This window comes from Peromyscus leucopus, chromosome 12, assembly GCF_004664715.2.
Source record: "Peromyscus leucopus breed LL Stock chromosome 12, UCI_PerLeu_2.1, whole genome shotgun sequence".
NCBI classification, from domain to species: Eukaryota; Metazoa; Chordata; class Mammalia; order Rodentia; family Cricetidae; genus Peromyscus; species Peromyscus leucopus.
This window is the reverse complement of record NC_051073.1, coordinates 8,503,726-8,517,475: the sequence shown is the minus strand read 5'-3', so window position 1 is coordinate 8,517,475 and position 13,750 is coordinate 8,503,726. Positions and strand designations below refer to the sequence as shown.

The following is a 13,750-nucleotide window of genomic DNA, read 5'->3' as shown; positions in this document are numbered from 1 at the left end:
AAACAGGCCTCCTCAATAAGCCATTAAAATCACAGTACCAACTATATGTCATCAAATGAAAGAATGACCTGGAAATAATACAGACAAAAAACTCGCAGTCTAAGGATATATCTGGACACCCTTTTCATAGGCTATAAAGCAATGTTTCCCAAGGTTGGTTACATATGAAAATCATTGTAGTATTAAAAAATCAAACAAGCCGGGCAGTGGTGGCGCATGCCTTTAATCCCAGCACTCAGGAGGCACAGGCAGGCGGATTTCTGAGTTCAAAACCAGCCTGGTCTACAAAATGAGTTCCAGGAAAGGCGAAAGCTACACAGAGAAACCCTGTGTGTGTGTGTGTGTTTGTGTGTGTGTGTGTGTGTGTGTGTGTGTGTGTGTGTGTGTATCAAACAAAACTCCACAGATTATCTGGAATGATTATAGTAGGGGGAGGGGAGGCCGCAGGCTGTGTCTTTAAAGGCCCCACCCCCACCCCTAATTTAGACTCACAGCAAAGTGAGCTCAGAGTATGTAGCAAAGTAAACCTGATGGCCCAACCCCTATTCTCTGTAACTCTCCAGTATGCTGTATATATTTTGTCACACAATTCAAACTATCTGTATTACCCACACCAAGCTTGAAAGCCCTTTACAGCAGCCAATCATCACAGCACACAGGAAAGTGACCTTCCAGCAGAGGAAATAGCTGTATGACTAAGGAGTGTCTTTAAATAAATAGAACTGCAATATCACTAAACTATTCTCACTAAAATATCTATTGTTATTAGATGAACATGTTATATTTATAAACTTGTAATTAAGATAAAAAGCAACTCAAAACAGTTGTCATTCCACAGCTCTCATTGGAGCTGCAGTTCTCTTAGCAAATTACACAGTGACAGTGCTCAGAGGTACAAACAGGTCTCTGAGAACACAAAACGCAAGACAAGAAAAATGTCTGTACCTGATGGTGCACTGTATCCTGCTGCATCCCCATCATCCGAGGTGGAAACTGATCCATATTTGGATGCTGTGTGTAGGCTGGCTGCTGCAAGCTGTCCCCAGGATAGCCACTAAAACAAGGTGAGCACTTTTATTACTCATTCAAAAGCACTTAAGACTCTTAGTCACATTTACATTGCAGATTGCCACTCAGGAGTGGCAGGTAATTAACAAATATTAATCCAACATAAAAGCCACACTTAAAATTCTAAATTCTGAAAAGGATACAAATTCTCTTAATATAATTTCACAAAAGAAAGACCACACAGCAATGTGTTTTAGTCCTGATTGTCGCTTAGGGTATGCTCTGTAACTGTTACGACTATCCAAGAGTGAATGAAGAAGGAACTCACAATGGCACCTGCGGAGGAGGGGGAGAGGTGGCAGAGGGTGCGGGCCCAGCAGGAGCAACAGAAGGTGCGGCCACCACAGCGGGTGCAGGAGGGGCAGCAGCAGGGGCTGCAGCAGTGACAGTCACATCCTCTTTCTTTGCGTCTTCCAAAGCTTCAGGCTCATCATCATAATCGAATCTATCGAGCAGCTTCTGTAACGTGTACAGCAATGCTCCACTTAAATACAGACACTCACCAAACCAGAAACATTACATCAGCTACAACCCTACCATGTTGTGCACACCTTTCTTTTCCTCCTGCATGTCCTGGGGAGCTTGGTCCAAAGATAGACAATTTTGACATAAATACCACGTTAGAAAAGACACAACTTTAAATTCTACTTTCTTTCTTCAATTACAAAAGCTGTATTTTCTTTCTGAATATTATCTACTTATTTCATCATAAATTTAGCAGTACACTTATGTATCTAAACTATTCACTTGCTTAGACTGAAGCTTCTAGGGCTCTGTGTACATGCAAACAGGTGTGTGCTTCCAGGCAGCTAGCCATGTATCTCCATAGGCTGCCTGGCCAAGAATATGCTAACATAATGAAAGAAAAAAATATGGGGCAGGACAGGAACAAGGGAAGTTTCGTCAGCTGTTTACTTGAGTAGCTTCCTTCTCAAAACTTCACAGCTTACACCAATTACCAGAAACTTTCATTAAAAACAAGAAACAAAGGCTGGAGAGATGGCTCAGTGGATAAGAGCACTACTGACTGCTCTTCCAGAGGCCCAGGTTCAAGTCTCAGCACCCACATGGAGTCTGTTACTCCAAGATCTGACACCCTCACACAGACATACATACATGCAAGCAAAACATCAATGCACATAAAATAAAAATAAATAATTTAAAAATAAAATATCCAAATAATCTACAAGTTCTAGAATAAAAATTAAAAAAATAAAAATAATAGTATTTTTTTTTTTTTTTTGGTTTTTTCGAGACAGGGTTTCTCTGTGTAGCTTTGCGCCTTTCCTGGAACTCACTTGGTAGCCCAGGCTGGCCTCGAACTCACAGAGATCCTCCTGGCTCTGCCTCCCGAGTGCTGGGATTAAAGGCATGCGCCACCACCGCCCGGCCCAAAATAATAGTATTTTAAGATAAAAAGTTAAAAACAGTAAAATTAAACTAAGTTTACATTTAAAATAAACCTTATTAGGCCAGGGCGATGGTCAGGCAGGTAAACGGCCTGTCAACACCTTTGAGAGCCATCCTTGGAACCCACCCAAAGTGGGGGGAGGGGGGACTCCATGAAACTGTCCTCTGACCTCCATCCACATGTATATCATGGCATACATACATCACTCCCACACACTGTAACTTACAAAGAAATTAACCTTATTAAAAAGAGGAAATGCAATACACTCAACAGTTAGTTATATCTTGTAATCATAAAAAAACCTGCAATATAGATCTATTTTTTGATATAGACAAGGAACTCAAGGCTCAAGGAGGTTAAGAAACATAAAGCAAACTACAGTTGGTGAACGCTGAATCATGGGTGGAAACTGGTCTTTTGTACTTTAAATGCCTGTGCTCAGCCTCCAATGTGCACACGTTTCTCTCCAGCTCTGCCTCCTGTGCTCACGGTCTCCGCAGGTTCCTAACTCATGTTTCCTGTTCTGTTCTGCCTCCACACACTGGTGTATTTTATGAACAGACTTCTAAGGAACGAACGTAAGGGCTTTCCTGAGACAACATGGTACACAGAACTAACCCAAGTGGGAAGAGTATTGGACATAGCAAATTTCTTTATAAAAGAACAAGTGTTTTCTGAACATAATCTATACTTCAGGTACTTTACAGTTTGGCATATACTAACTTATAGTACAAGATACATTTAAGTTTTAATATTCATACATATTGATCTGGAAAAAGACTTGAATAAATTATAGGATCTCTAGTTTATCAAAAAAATTAATTTTCGATGGTTTAGAGGAAATAGGAAGATGTAGGAAGATCTCAATAAAAGTGCTCCCAGTGCCTAGCTGAAGACAGATTTTAGTCAAATGAAAGAGTACAGAACACACACACACACACACACACACACACACACACACACACACACGCCCATACCTCCAGCCCCCAGCAGAAAATTCCTTTTGCAAACTTGATGGAACTAACAACTACTTCGGTAACCAGCAAGATAAGGATGCCCACCGCTACGGTCTTCATTCAGTGTTTCCTACCACTGGGGTAGGAAGAAAAGTAACAGGTGCAGATGCTGAAGAGTGTCACATTCAGTACTACCTAGAAATCCCAAGAGAACCACCTAGAAAACTGAGCCCCCAATACTGTAACCAGTTACAATGTGAGATAAATGTCAGCCTTTTCTTCATGGCATTATCAACCAAATCAAAAGTGCTAAGAAACTTTAAAAAAGACTAGGAAAATCCAAGGATCAATGAAACAAGGAAGTATGTAAGGCCTATAGAAAAGAAAACCACCAAAACATTTTAGCTTACTGTGGAGATTCTGTAGCAGTAAACCCAAGATGCATTTATGGTTACTGTCCACCCAACAAGCATGTTTTGATAGGTAATGTATGTTAACTTGGGTAACTAATATAGGGACCAGTTGTAAGGTCCAATGTAGTATGGATGTTACTGTGAAGGTGAAATATTATTTATCACATTGTCACTTAATCAGCAGGCCTGGAGTATAGCAGGTTATCATCCTTGACAAGTAAGTGGGCTCTGTCTGGACTCGACCTTCCCAACAAGAACTGGGATGTCCTGAAGAAGCTTCTGGGATGCCACAGCATAGAAACTCTAGCTGAATTTCTACTACACTACTCCTCGGAATATTCTCAGGCAGATCTACATTGTTAATTTTTACAAGGATTTACAGTCTACTCATCTGCCTGAAAAAAACTTCAAAATTTGCTGACTTTCTATAGTACACAAACTAACTCAAGCAAAACTCCACATGGCTGCAGGGACAGCTAGCTCAGCAGTTGAGAGCACTGGCTGTTCTTCCAGAGGACCCAGTTCAGTTCCCAGCACCCACATCACATGTTGGCTCACAGCCCTCTGTAACTCCAGTTCCAGGGAATTGGATGCCTTCTCTGACCTCCACAGGCATCAGACATGCACATGGTTCACATCATACATTCAGGCAAAACATTTATACACATAAAATAAATCTAAGAAAAATCTTCCCATCCAATCATCCACTGATCACAGATGCCACTTAGGGCTTATCTGAAGAACCTATACATAAGACCATGAGGAGCCCAAGTAAGCCTGAGAAAGAATTAAGCAGAGGGACATTTGGAAGTAAAGTATGTATGGGTGGTCAGGTACTTGCATGGGCTAAGACCCTGAGTTCAATTCCTAGCACCAGATATATAGCTCTTTACCTGTTAAGATGCAGAAATTGGTGTGACAAGACAATGTCAAACAAAAACCCACTTAAAAACCAAAACAGAAGGACCAGAGAGACGAACACTGGACACAGAAGTAGACAACTATTTGAAGAATACAGAGCCTTTTTTGGGGGGTGGGGGTGGGAGCAGGTGGGTAATAAAAAACAGGGAGATTTCCAAATGAAAAGCACACAAGAACTTATGTTCACTTGTACATGGAAATAGACCTGTAAGCACACATACAAACACTTCTTTTCAAAGCACTGTGGAATGCTTCTTTTTGCCTTATAACTCTGTATTCTCTTTCCCCTACAAATATATATTCCTTGTGTGTGTGTGTGTGTGTGTGTGTGTGTGTGTGTGTGTGTGTGTGTGTGTGTGTGTGTGTATGCTGGGTGACCGGCACGCGCCACGCAGCTTTCCATGGCCCCGGCCGGGGATGTGACCCCAGCTCATCGCTCCTGAACAGCCAGCACTTTACTGACTACACCATCTCTCCAGCCCTGTTCATTCCTTTTTTACTCAAAATCTAATCCAGTCTTTCTTAAAATCAGTAGCGACTTATTAATCATTAAGCTAAAATAATGAAAACTGGCATTTACCTACCACACTGATTATTGGTGATAAAATTTTTATATCTTACGTTAGAATCAAATTTTAGAGATCATGATATCAAACATGTCATTTAATGCTACGAATCAAAATCTTTTTTTTTTTTAAATTATAAAACTGGAAAAGGAAATTTTAAACAGTCCTAACCCTAACAAAACACAAGAGACCAAAGTAGAGCTGTCTGGGTTGAAGCCCACAGCACACCCACACCCTGGTAGCAGTATCTAAGCCATGCCTGTTAAGTTCCACTCTGAGATGCTCCCAGGGGTCTTTCCCCTCCCCTTGCTTCCTGTCCACTTTAAACTGTAGAGGTTCATCTGCCACGTGGTCGTGCTGCAATCATGGATTCAACTCTCAGACACCAGGAACCAAAATTCACCTTCCCTGTTTCAATTGTTCTCTTGGGTATTTGGTCACAGCCACACAGAAACAGAGCTCCTAAGGATGGCAAGGCCCAATGAGTAAGCAGAGAGATGCTGGGGTCACCCCAGGACTCCCGTCCTAGACATGATAACTACAGTTATCACAGCATCAGCAAATGTCTATCAGTAGCAAAATAGATAACCTGAGGTCTCCATCTACTGGAATCTTAATAACCATTCACACTGAATGGACACAGACCTAACAATAAAGATCAGAACAAAAGCTCAGACCCGTAATATATTACTTCTGGAAAACATACACCAAAACACGACAGCATCCTCGCTAGGTACGAGTCGGCTAGTGAAGAATTTCCTTCTCTTCACTTTTCTTTATTCTGTAAACTTGTTTATAGCAAGTCTGCATGACACGTATAACCAGGAAAAACACATTTTGACATTGAGGAGAAAAACTCAAACCACAAATGAACAATCAGAGAAGCTGCAGATGCAGAGCCCACAATGCATATGGGAAAGACAGACAGTGGGGCGATGTGAGAGAAGCGTACCTTGTCAAATGCAGTTTTTTGTTCAGGTGGGGGGAAAGCAGCGTTTTGCTCAGGTGGTTGTGTAGGAGCTGTCTTTAACTGAGCTGTGATAGCCTGAACCTGAGCCATCACAGCATTGTCAAGTGCGGGAGACTGTGGTTTTGGAGGTTGTTGAAAAGTCTGAAGGATCTGCTGAAGCTTAAAGAATGGGAAAACGGATAAACCACACAACAAAGCATCATCATCAAAGTTACTTTACTAAAAAGAAAAGAATCTCAGAGTGACTGAAATAGCATAGGCAGAAAGTACACTGGTCAGAGTCCACCTTTCATCATGGCTACATTTGTGAATGAACATTACAGTGTACCGATTACAGTTAAAAATGTATGCTGACAATCCCAAAGATACAAACAAGCTCAAAGAAAAGAGAAAACACATGGAATTGTAACAGCAAGTTTTCTAGAAATACAGAACATTTCACTCCATATAATCTGAGTCAGTCAGAACTACTAGAAATGTGAGCAACAACGCCTGCCACCTTATCATTGCCTTATTTCCACATTCACATTTCCCTCGTTAGCTCTAACTCCTTACATTTGCTTCCTAGTGAAGGCTACTCTGGTGGAAAAGAAGACATTTTCTCCCATCAAGGAGCGTAGGAAGAAGAAATGGGAAACAACACCAACAGAACCTAGCTCTGCAAACCATTTGCTCATTCAGCAGCTTACCTGTTGGCCTTGAGTTGTCTGAAACAGTTGAGCCACAGCAGCAAAGGCGTCAGAGCTGGGCAACTGTGGCATGGTAGGCATGGAGTTTGTGGGAGCTTGTGCAAGTTCAGAAGAGGCTTTTACTGGGGGTGGAGGTGAGCCTAAAAAGCAAAGGGCATTAGGCCTCAAAAAAAGTCAACATACCCCCCGACCCCCACCCGTTTAAAACACCTTCAAGTTTTGCTGCTAAAACAAAATTCTGTCCAGTTTAACTTGTAAGATATATACTATATAGGAAGTGACAAAGGGCACATTCCCATTTGAAGTAAGAATCACAGGAAGAAAAGCTGCCTTCCAAATGCACACTCAAGTTTCCTTCCTATGGGAAAGTTCTACCAACACAGAAACAAAACCTTTCATGTAGACAAACTCAACTCTCTTTAAACTTTTCTGGAAGGAAGGAGGGAAGGAGGGAAGGAGGGAGGGAGGGAGGAAGAAAATCAAGTTTTTCTCATTCAATATAGTCTGACTATGGTTTCCCTACCAACTCCTCCAAGGTCCTCCCTCCCTCCCTCCCTCCCCTCTCTGAATCGACACCCTTTCTTTCTGTCTCTCATTAGAAAACAAACAGGCATATAAAGAATAAAAATAGAACATGATAAAGACAAAAACCAACCAACCAGAACAGGACAAACAAACAAACAGAAGAGCGAGCCAGAGACGCCAGTGCGCTCTCAGGAACCTGTCTTGTGATCAGACATGCCACTGTACCTTCATTGTTGGTGACATTTTCTGCTACTGGAACAGCATTACTGGTTCCTGCTGCCATGTCCAAAAGAGGTTGAATAATTTCAATTTTGAATACTCCATTTTTTTGCCAAAGATTTAGCACACGAACTATTTTACTCTGTTATATGCAAGAAAATGAACATACAATAAATATTTACAGAAATAGCTTATCATATCTGATTTTAAAGAGAAACCATTACTGTTTCATCGGGGGGAAAAAAATCCATCAAAATCATTACCTAGTTTAACAACTCAAATTAACCTTTCCTCAGTGGTATAATCTAATAAAAGGAACACAGACAGACTATATACCTAGCAAATAAAAAAAAGTTATTATTTGATTATCACTGTTCTTTACTAAGAGTTACAAAGAAAAACACTGACGAAACTCAATTATCTTAGAAGAGTTAATTAAGAATTTCTTCGGGATGATTAAGGCAGTTAACCACTATCTGCATGTGGTGGCACATGCTTGTAACACCAGCACTCAAAAAAGGAAGACTGCAAATATGAGGCCCTAGCACAAAATACAAATGAAAAGAAACCAGTTTTTTTTAAGAAATTGTCTGATAACAGGAAAAAGATGTTTTGTGGCCAAGTAAGTATGAAGGAGAGCCAAACAAAATTGTGTTATTCATGGGTCCAGGGATTTTATTCTATAAAATTATGCTTCAAGAGTCTAAGAATATATACACAGACTCAGGAATGCCATAGCGTTCCTCTGAATGTCAACTGTCTCCATTCTCATTACTGAGTATTGTATCCATGAGTCCATGCCGAGAGAATGGGCCAGAGTTACAGTAGATGGAAGAGACCATCTAAACTGTAAAGGGGGCAACTTAACCCTTCACACCTTGGAAAGGGCTGGTAAACTGTCCCACAACTAAACCTACATATCTGCTGGCCTTTACCTTAGGGTTTTCTTTGAATCTTAATTCTAACACAGCAACACGGGAGGAGAAATAAGCATCCTTTCTCTCTGATGCGGTCAAACTGCAAATAAACCCAAGTTTCCTTCTGTTTCATCATTTCTTGAGGAAGCCAGGGAAACCAAAGCAGCAGGTGATGTGAGTATTCATTCATTAATACTGCTGTGCAGTTCCCACCTACCGAGAGAGTACTATGTGTGACTGTCAGGTTCCTCCTTTCTTTCTACAGTTCACTGTGAAACCGTGTGTGTGTGTGTGTGTGTGTGTGTGTGTGTGTGTGTGTGTGTGTGTGTGTGTGTGTGTGTGTGTGTTGCAGTCTTATTGCAGATTAGTATCACTTACATTCCTGCATGGTGGGAAGAACAATTCTGGGCCTTCTAAAATAAGCAACAAACTGAGACAGTATTTTCTCTACACAGAGCTGCTCATCGTCCAAGTGCATCTTTGTAGCTCAGGCTTGCTGTCACTAGCTATCTTCCTGCAGATACCGCTCCGTGCTGAGAGGCCACCATGCCCACCGACTCATATATTTTTTTAAAGATAATAATGCCTCCTCTACAAACCCTTTGGCTTCTTTTAACTGGGGTAAGAACATTTAACACGAACCATACCTTCTCTAGAAATCTCTAGAAACCAGAGCTGTTCATTTGAAGTACCATGATTGGCAGATCTCAGAACTTGACCTCGCCTAACTGAAACTTTGGACCCACCACTACGCACCTCCTCACACCCCACTCCTCCCCAGCACTCACTGCTCTGCTGAGATTCTGTAACTCTGGTTCCTTCTACAATCCAACATTAGAAAAGTCCTTGTGCAGACGCCAGGTGAATCTGCATTTCACAAGGAAGCCAGACTAGAAGCGACCACTGCAGAGAATCTAAAGGCTAGAGAGCTTACTACATGAAGATAGGATTTAATAACATGAATCTAAACACATAAAAATACACACACAACAAGACCACAAAACTTTACAAGTTATTAACTATACCTTATCTTCAGATGGACAAAGATACAAATATTGGAATGTAGCAGTTATATTTTTAGAGAATCTTGGCCCAAAAACATCTTTATCAGTTCCAAACTGGTGACGAGACTGTCTCACAATGGAATCGATGACATATAATCCTGGAACCTTGTATTCTGGTTTACACTGCAAGGGTAAAGACATACTGTTAATATAAGGAAAGTAACCCATGAGTGGTGGTGCACACCTTTAACCCAGCGTCCCGGAGGCCGCAGAGACAGGTGGATCTCTGTGAATCCCAGTTTGCTCTGTCGAGTGAGTTCCAGGCCATCCGGGGCTACACCACAAAGTGCTGAGGCTCCCGACCCCCAACCGGGAAATCCCAAGTAAATCTGACACCCATTACCTCATGAGTATGCAGCTCTACACAGCCATTGTCCACTCTGTACAAACCACCACCTAACTGGCCGTCAAACTTCTCAAGTCTGTGAACACTTACATTCTTTGATATCTCAGTCTCCAAAGACTTTCCCCCAGATCCTTGACTTCCTCTGAAACTTTCCAGAGGCCATTACCAACCCACGTTCCTACAAATTCAGTTGTTATGAGTCTCTGATTAAATCATTTCCACCTTTTGAAATTACTAAAAAATACTTTTAAACATGCTAGGTTTTACCAGAGAAATAAAGTGTAAGAGGAAAGGCCATCTGAGTCTATAAACTGGGCGAAGGACAAACAAAACACTAGTGAAATAGGCATTTCTGTAGGAAAAGGCCTAACCCTTCACAGAAGACAATTCAGCAACAAAAACAAAGCCTTCTTTGACCTTAAGAGTTTATGCTAAGGAAAACAATATTCATGGACATTTTCCTTTAAGGTTAGCACCTTCAATGAGCAGTAGCTACAGAGTGGTTAAGGAAATCATAGTAACAACCACACCAAGGGTTCTTTTGTAGATGTTTGTAATATATTCAGTAGGAAGGCAAGCCAACAACAGGCACTGTGTCCATTTTCCTTAGAAAGAAACCTCAGGCCGGGCGGTGGTGGCGCACGCCTTTAATCCCAGCACTCAGGAGGCAGAGCCAGGTGGATCTCTGTGAGTTCGAGGCCAGCCTGGGCTACCAAGTGAGTCCCAGGAAAGGCGCAAAGCTACACAGAGAAACCCTGTCTCAAAAACAAAAAAAAAAAAAAAAAGAAACCTCAGTAAATTCAGAGCACATGCATGGTAACAGGAGGCAGAAGCACACACACACTCCATGTTCTCCCCATTGACTTCTCTGCCTTTTGATCTGCTGCTACAAGAAGCTTCTGACTGACAAAACTACTACAGACTTCCATCCTGGCCCAAAGGCAGTCAGTGGATTAAGATGTCTCCGATCCCTCTCAGCTCTCTAGTGAGAAAGGCATGCTAATTACACGTGTTAAGACAACACACCACCGTACACCTGAAAACAGCTCACGACAGCAACAGGGAAGAGTCAGTAAGTTCACCTGAAAACCTCACAGGAGAACTAATGCCAACAGAGTGGACGGGGCAAAGGGCATGGCCCAGGCAGGCCCTTAGGCTTGGGGAAAGGTCCAACACAAAGACAACAAACTGTTGTCAGCTAGGGCAGAAGCTGAGCGCCCAACTTTCCGCCAATATTCAATGAATGGCAGTACATGAAAAGTTACCTTGTAAAACTTCCGTGTTTAAAAGAACTCAGTAACTTTTTTCTTTAGAGACGGTTTCTCTGTAGGTTTGGAGCCTGTTCTGGATCTCACGCTGTCGACCAGGCTGGCCTCGAACTCACAGAGATCCGCCTGGCTCTGACTCCCCAGTGCTGGGATTAAAGGGGTGCACCACCACCACCCAGGTCAGTAACTGATTTTTAAAACCTTTATTTTTTTGTGTAAGAGTGATCTGGCTACATGTCTGTATGTGTACCATGTGCATGTCTGGTACCCAAAGAGGCCAAAAGAATGCCTAGGATTCCCTGAAACTGGAGTTTCGGAAGAGTGTGAGCACCACATGGGTGTTAGGGAGTGAACCTAGGTCTTCTGGAAGAGCTTTCAGTGTTCTTACCTTGTTGAGCAATGGCTCCAACCCCAGAAACTACTTTTTTCTAGAGCGTTTTTAGAAGCATAGACCCAATTCCAGTTCACACACGTAAATACATAGCATAAGTAAACACAGTAATAATGAAACAGTTACCTTTTTGATGAACTTCTCTACAATCTGAACAACATGCTTATAGAGCTGAAAAAGAACAGAAAGTTACAGCCAGTTTATACATTTCTACACTCCTTACAATCAGTGAAAGCACTCAAAGCCTTGACAGTTTTAGCCGGCAATTAACTCAAAGAGCAGTCAGAAAGAAACAGTTCAAAATCAACAAATGCAAAGAAATCTTGAGAAAGGGATTAATCAAAACAAAAACTGCACACTCCTTTCCAAGGAGAATGTGCTTCCTTAACCAACCTTCATGAAACAAGGTATCAGGCTATCATGACATGGTAGAGCCAAAACGAAGTCATAACATTCCTAAATTGTGCCATTAACTACAATGTGATCCTGGGTAACACAGCTGAGTTCTCCAAGCCCAAGTTTTGACTTTTTTTTTCTCATAAGAAGACAATATCTCACAGCTGGTTTATAAGGATTGACATAGTATTGTCACAAACCTTCAGCAAAACTTAATTCACAAGATAAATTCTGATGTTAATAGTATTTTAAATAGCCAGGCCTGTGAGTTCGAGGCCAGCCTGGTCTACAGAGATCCAGGACAGGCACCAAAACTACATGGAGAACCCTGCCTCAAAAAAAAAAAAAAAAACAAAACAAAAACAAAAACAAAAAAACAATAAATAAATAAATAAAATTTTAGATGATTCAAAAGCAGAGCTGGCAAGATGGCTGAGTGGGTTAAGGTGTTTCTTACAGAAGCCTGGCCATCTGAACTGGATCCACAGAACCCACATCAAGGTGAAGACGAGAACTGACTCCACATGGCACACCCCTCACCCATCAATAATAGTTAAAGATTTATTCTCACCTTAATAGCTTTGATAGCAGCTTTAGTAATCAGAATCATCTTGGCTCTAGAGATGGGAGGTTTCATATCCATAAGTGAAAAAAGCTTAAGAAAACAAAACAAGAAATAAAGGTAAATTCAGGGGTCAATTCTCCTTGTTTTACAAAGATATTTATATCCATTGGCCAAGAGAACAACAAATCTTTATAACTAAATTTGTCAATTTGGCTACATATCCAACATCAACTTTTCTATACACCTATATCATCACGTAGAAAAATCAATTGAGAGGATCACATTAAAAAGAAAAAAGTATGAATACAGAGGCAAAAACATTTAAAAAGTTACAAAACCAACAAAATCAGTCTTTCACAAAACTAAAAACTGTGAGGAGAAACAACACAGCTCCTCCTGGACGGACTGTGGCAATAGTGTGATTTTATCAATGTTTAATTTCAGTTCCAAATCTTACTGAGGCTTTGAAGGACTTTCAATAACCTTAAGGTCATTTAGATAAATATGTAAAAAAGTCAAGCAACAGATTTAAAATGCCATTATGAAGAAAGATCCAAATATCTGTGATGCTAATGTTCAAAATTTCTTCATTTAAAACCCAGCCCACAACTCACAGTCAGACCTAAGTTTAATGAATCTTTACAGCAAGCAATCAGGTAATCTCTTGATGCCAAAACACGCAATATTCTTTCCCTCAAAAATAAGTCCAACTAAGATAATAATCAGAGCCGAGAAGATTATAAATATAAAATCCTGAAATTAAGCACTGAGGAGATTAGGACTGGATGTGACAGTGAACCTTTAATCTCCCTGGTACTTCGAAGGCAGAGGCAGACAGATCTTTCTGAGCTCCAGGTCAGCCAGGGATACGGAGGGTCCCTGTCCCTGGGGAGATGGTTCGTCAGCACAAGGGCAGAAGGTGCTGTATGGTGGGTGGCTTGTCCTTGTAACCTCAGGCTGGAAAAAGCCGGGCAGACCAGAGGTGCATGACACTTGAGGTTGTTCTCTACACGCGTGCGCGCGCACACACACACACACACACACACACACACACACACACACACA

At 41.3% G+C, this 13,750-nt stretch overlaps 1 protein-coding gene across 6 annotated transcripts in view; it reads right to left on the bottom strand.

Moving 5' to 3' along the window:
• The window catches only part of Scaf4 (SR-related CTD associated factor 4), a 57,477-nt gene that overhangs the window by 23,426 nt on the left and 20,301 nt on the right, over positions 1-13,750 (bottom strand). For 5 of the 6 annotated variants that reach the window (XM_037209649.1, XM_028877144.2, XM_028877146.2 and 2 more), the window contains exons 2-9: positions 12,692-12,775; positions 11,851-11,895; positions 9,681-9,842; positions 7,745-7,880; positions 6,995-7,134; positions 6,288-6,464; positions 1,337-1,527; positions 946-1,054 (exon numbers count right to left, since the gene is read on the bottom strand). In XM_037209649.1, the coding sequence (XP_037065544.1) occupies positions 946-1,054; positions 1,337-1,527; positions 6,288-6,464; positions 6,995-7,134; positions 7,745-7,880; positions 9,681-9,842; positions 11,851-11,895; positions 12,692-12,775 (1,044 nt within the window). The remainder of the gene's footprint in view (positions 1-945; positions 1,055-1,336; positions 1,528-6,287; positions 6,465-6,994; positions 7,135-7,744; positions 7,881-9,680; positions 9,843-11,850; positions 11,896-12,691; positions 12,776-13,750) is intronic. The other variant, XM_037209648.1, reaches the window with a different exon arrangement.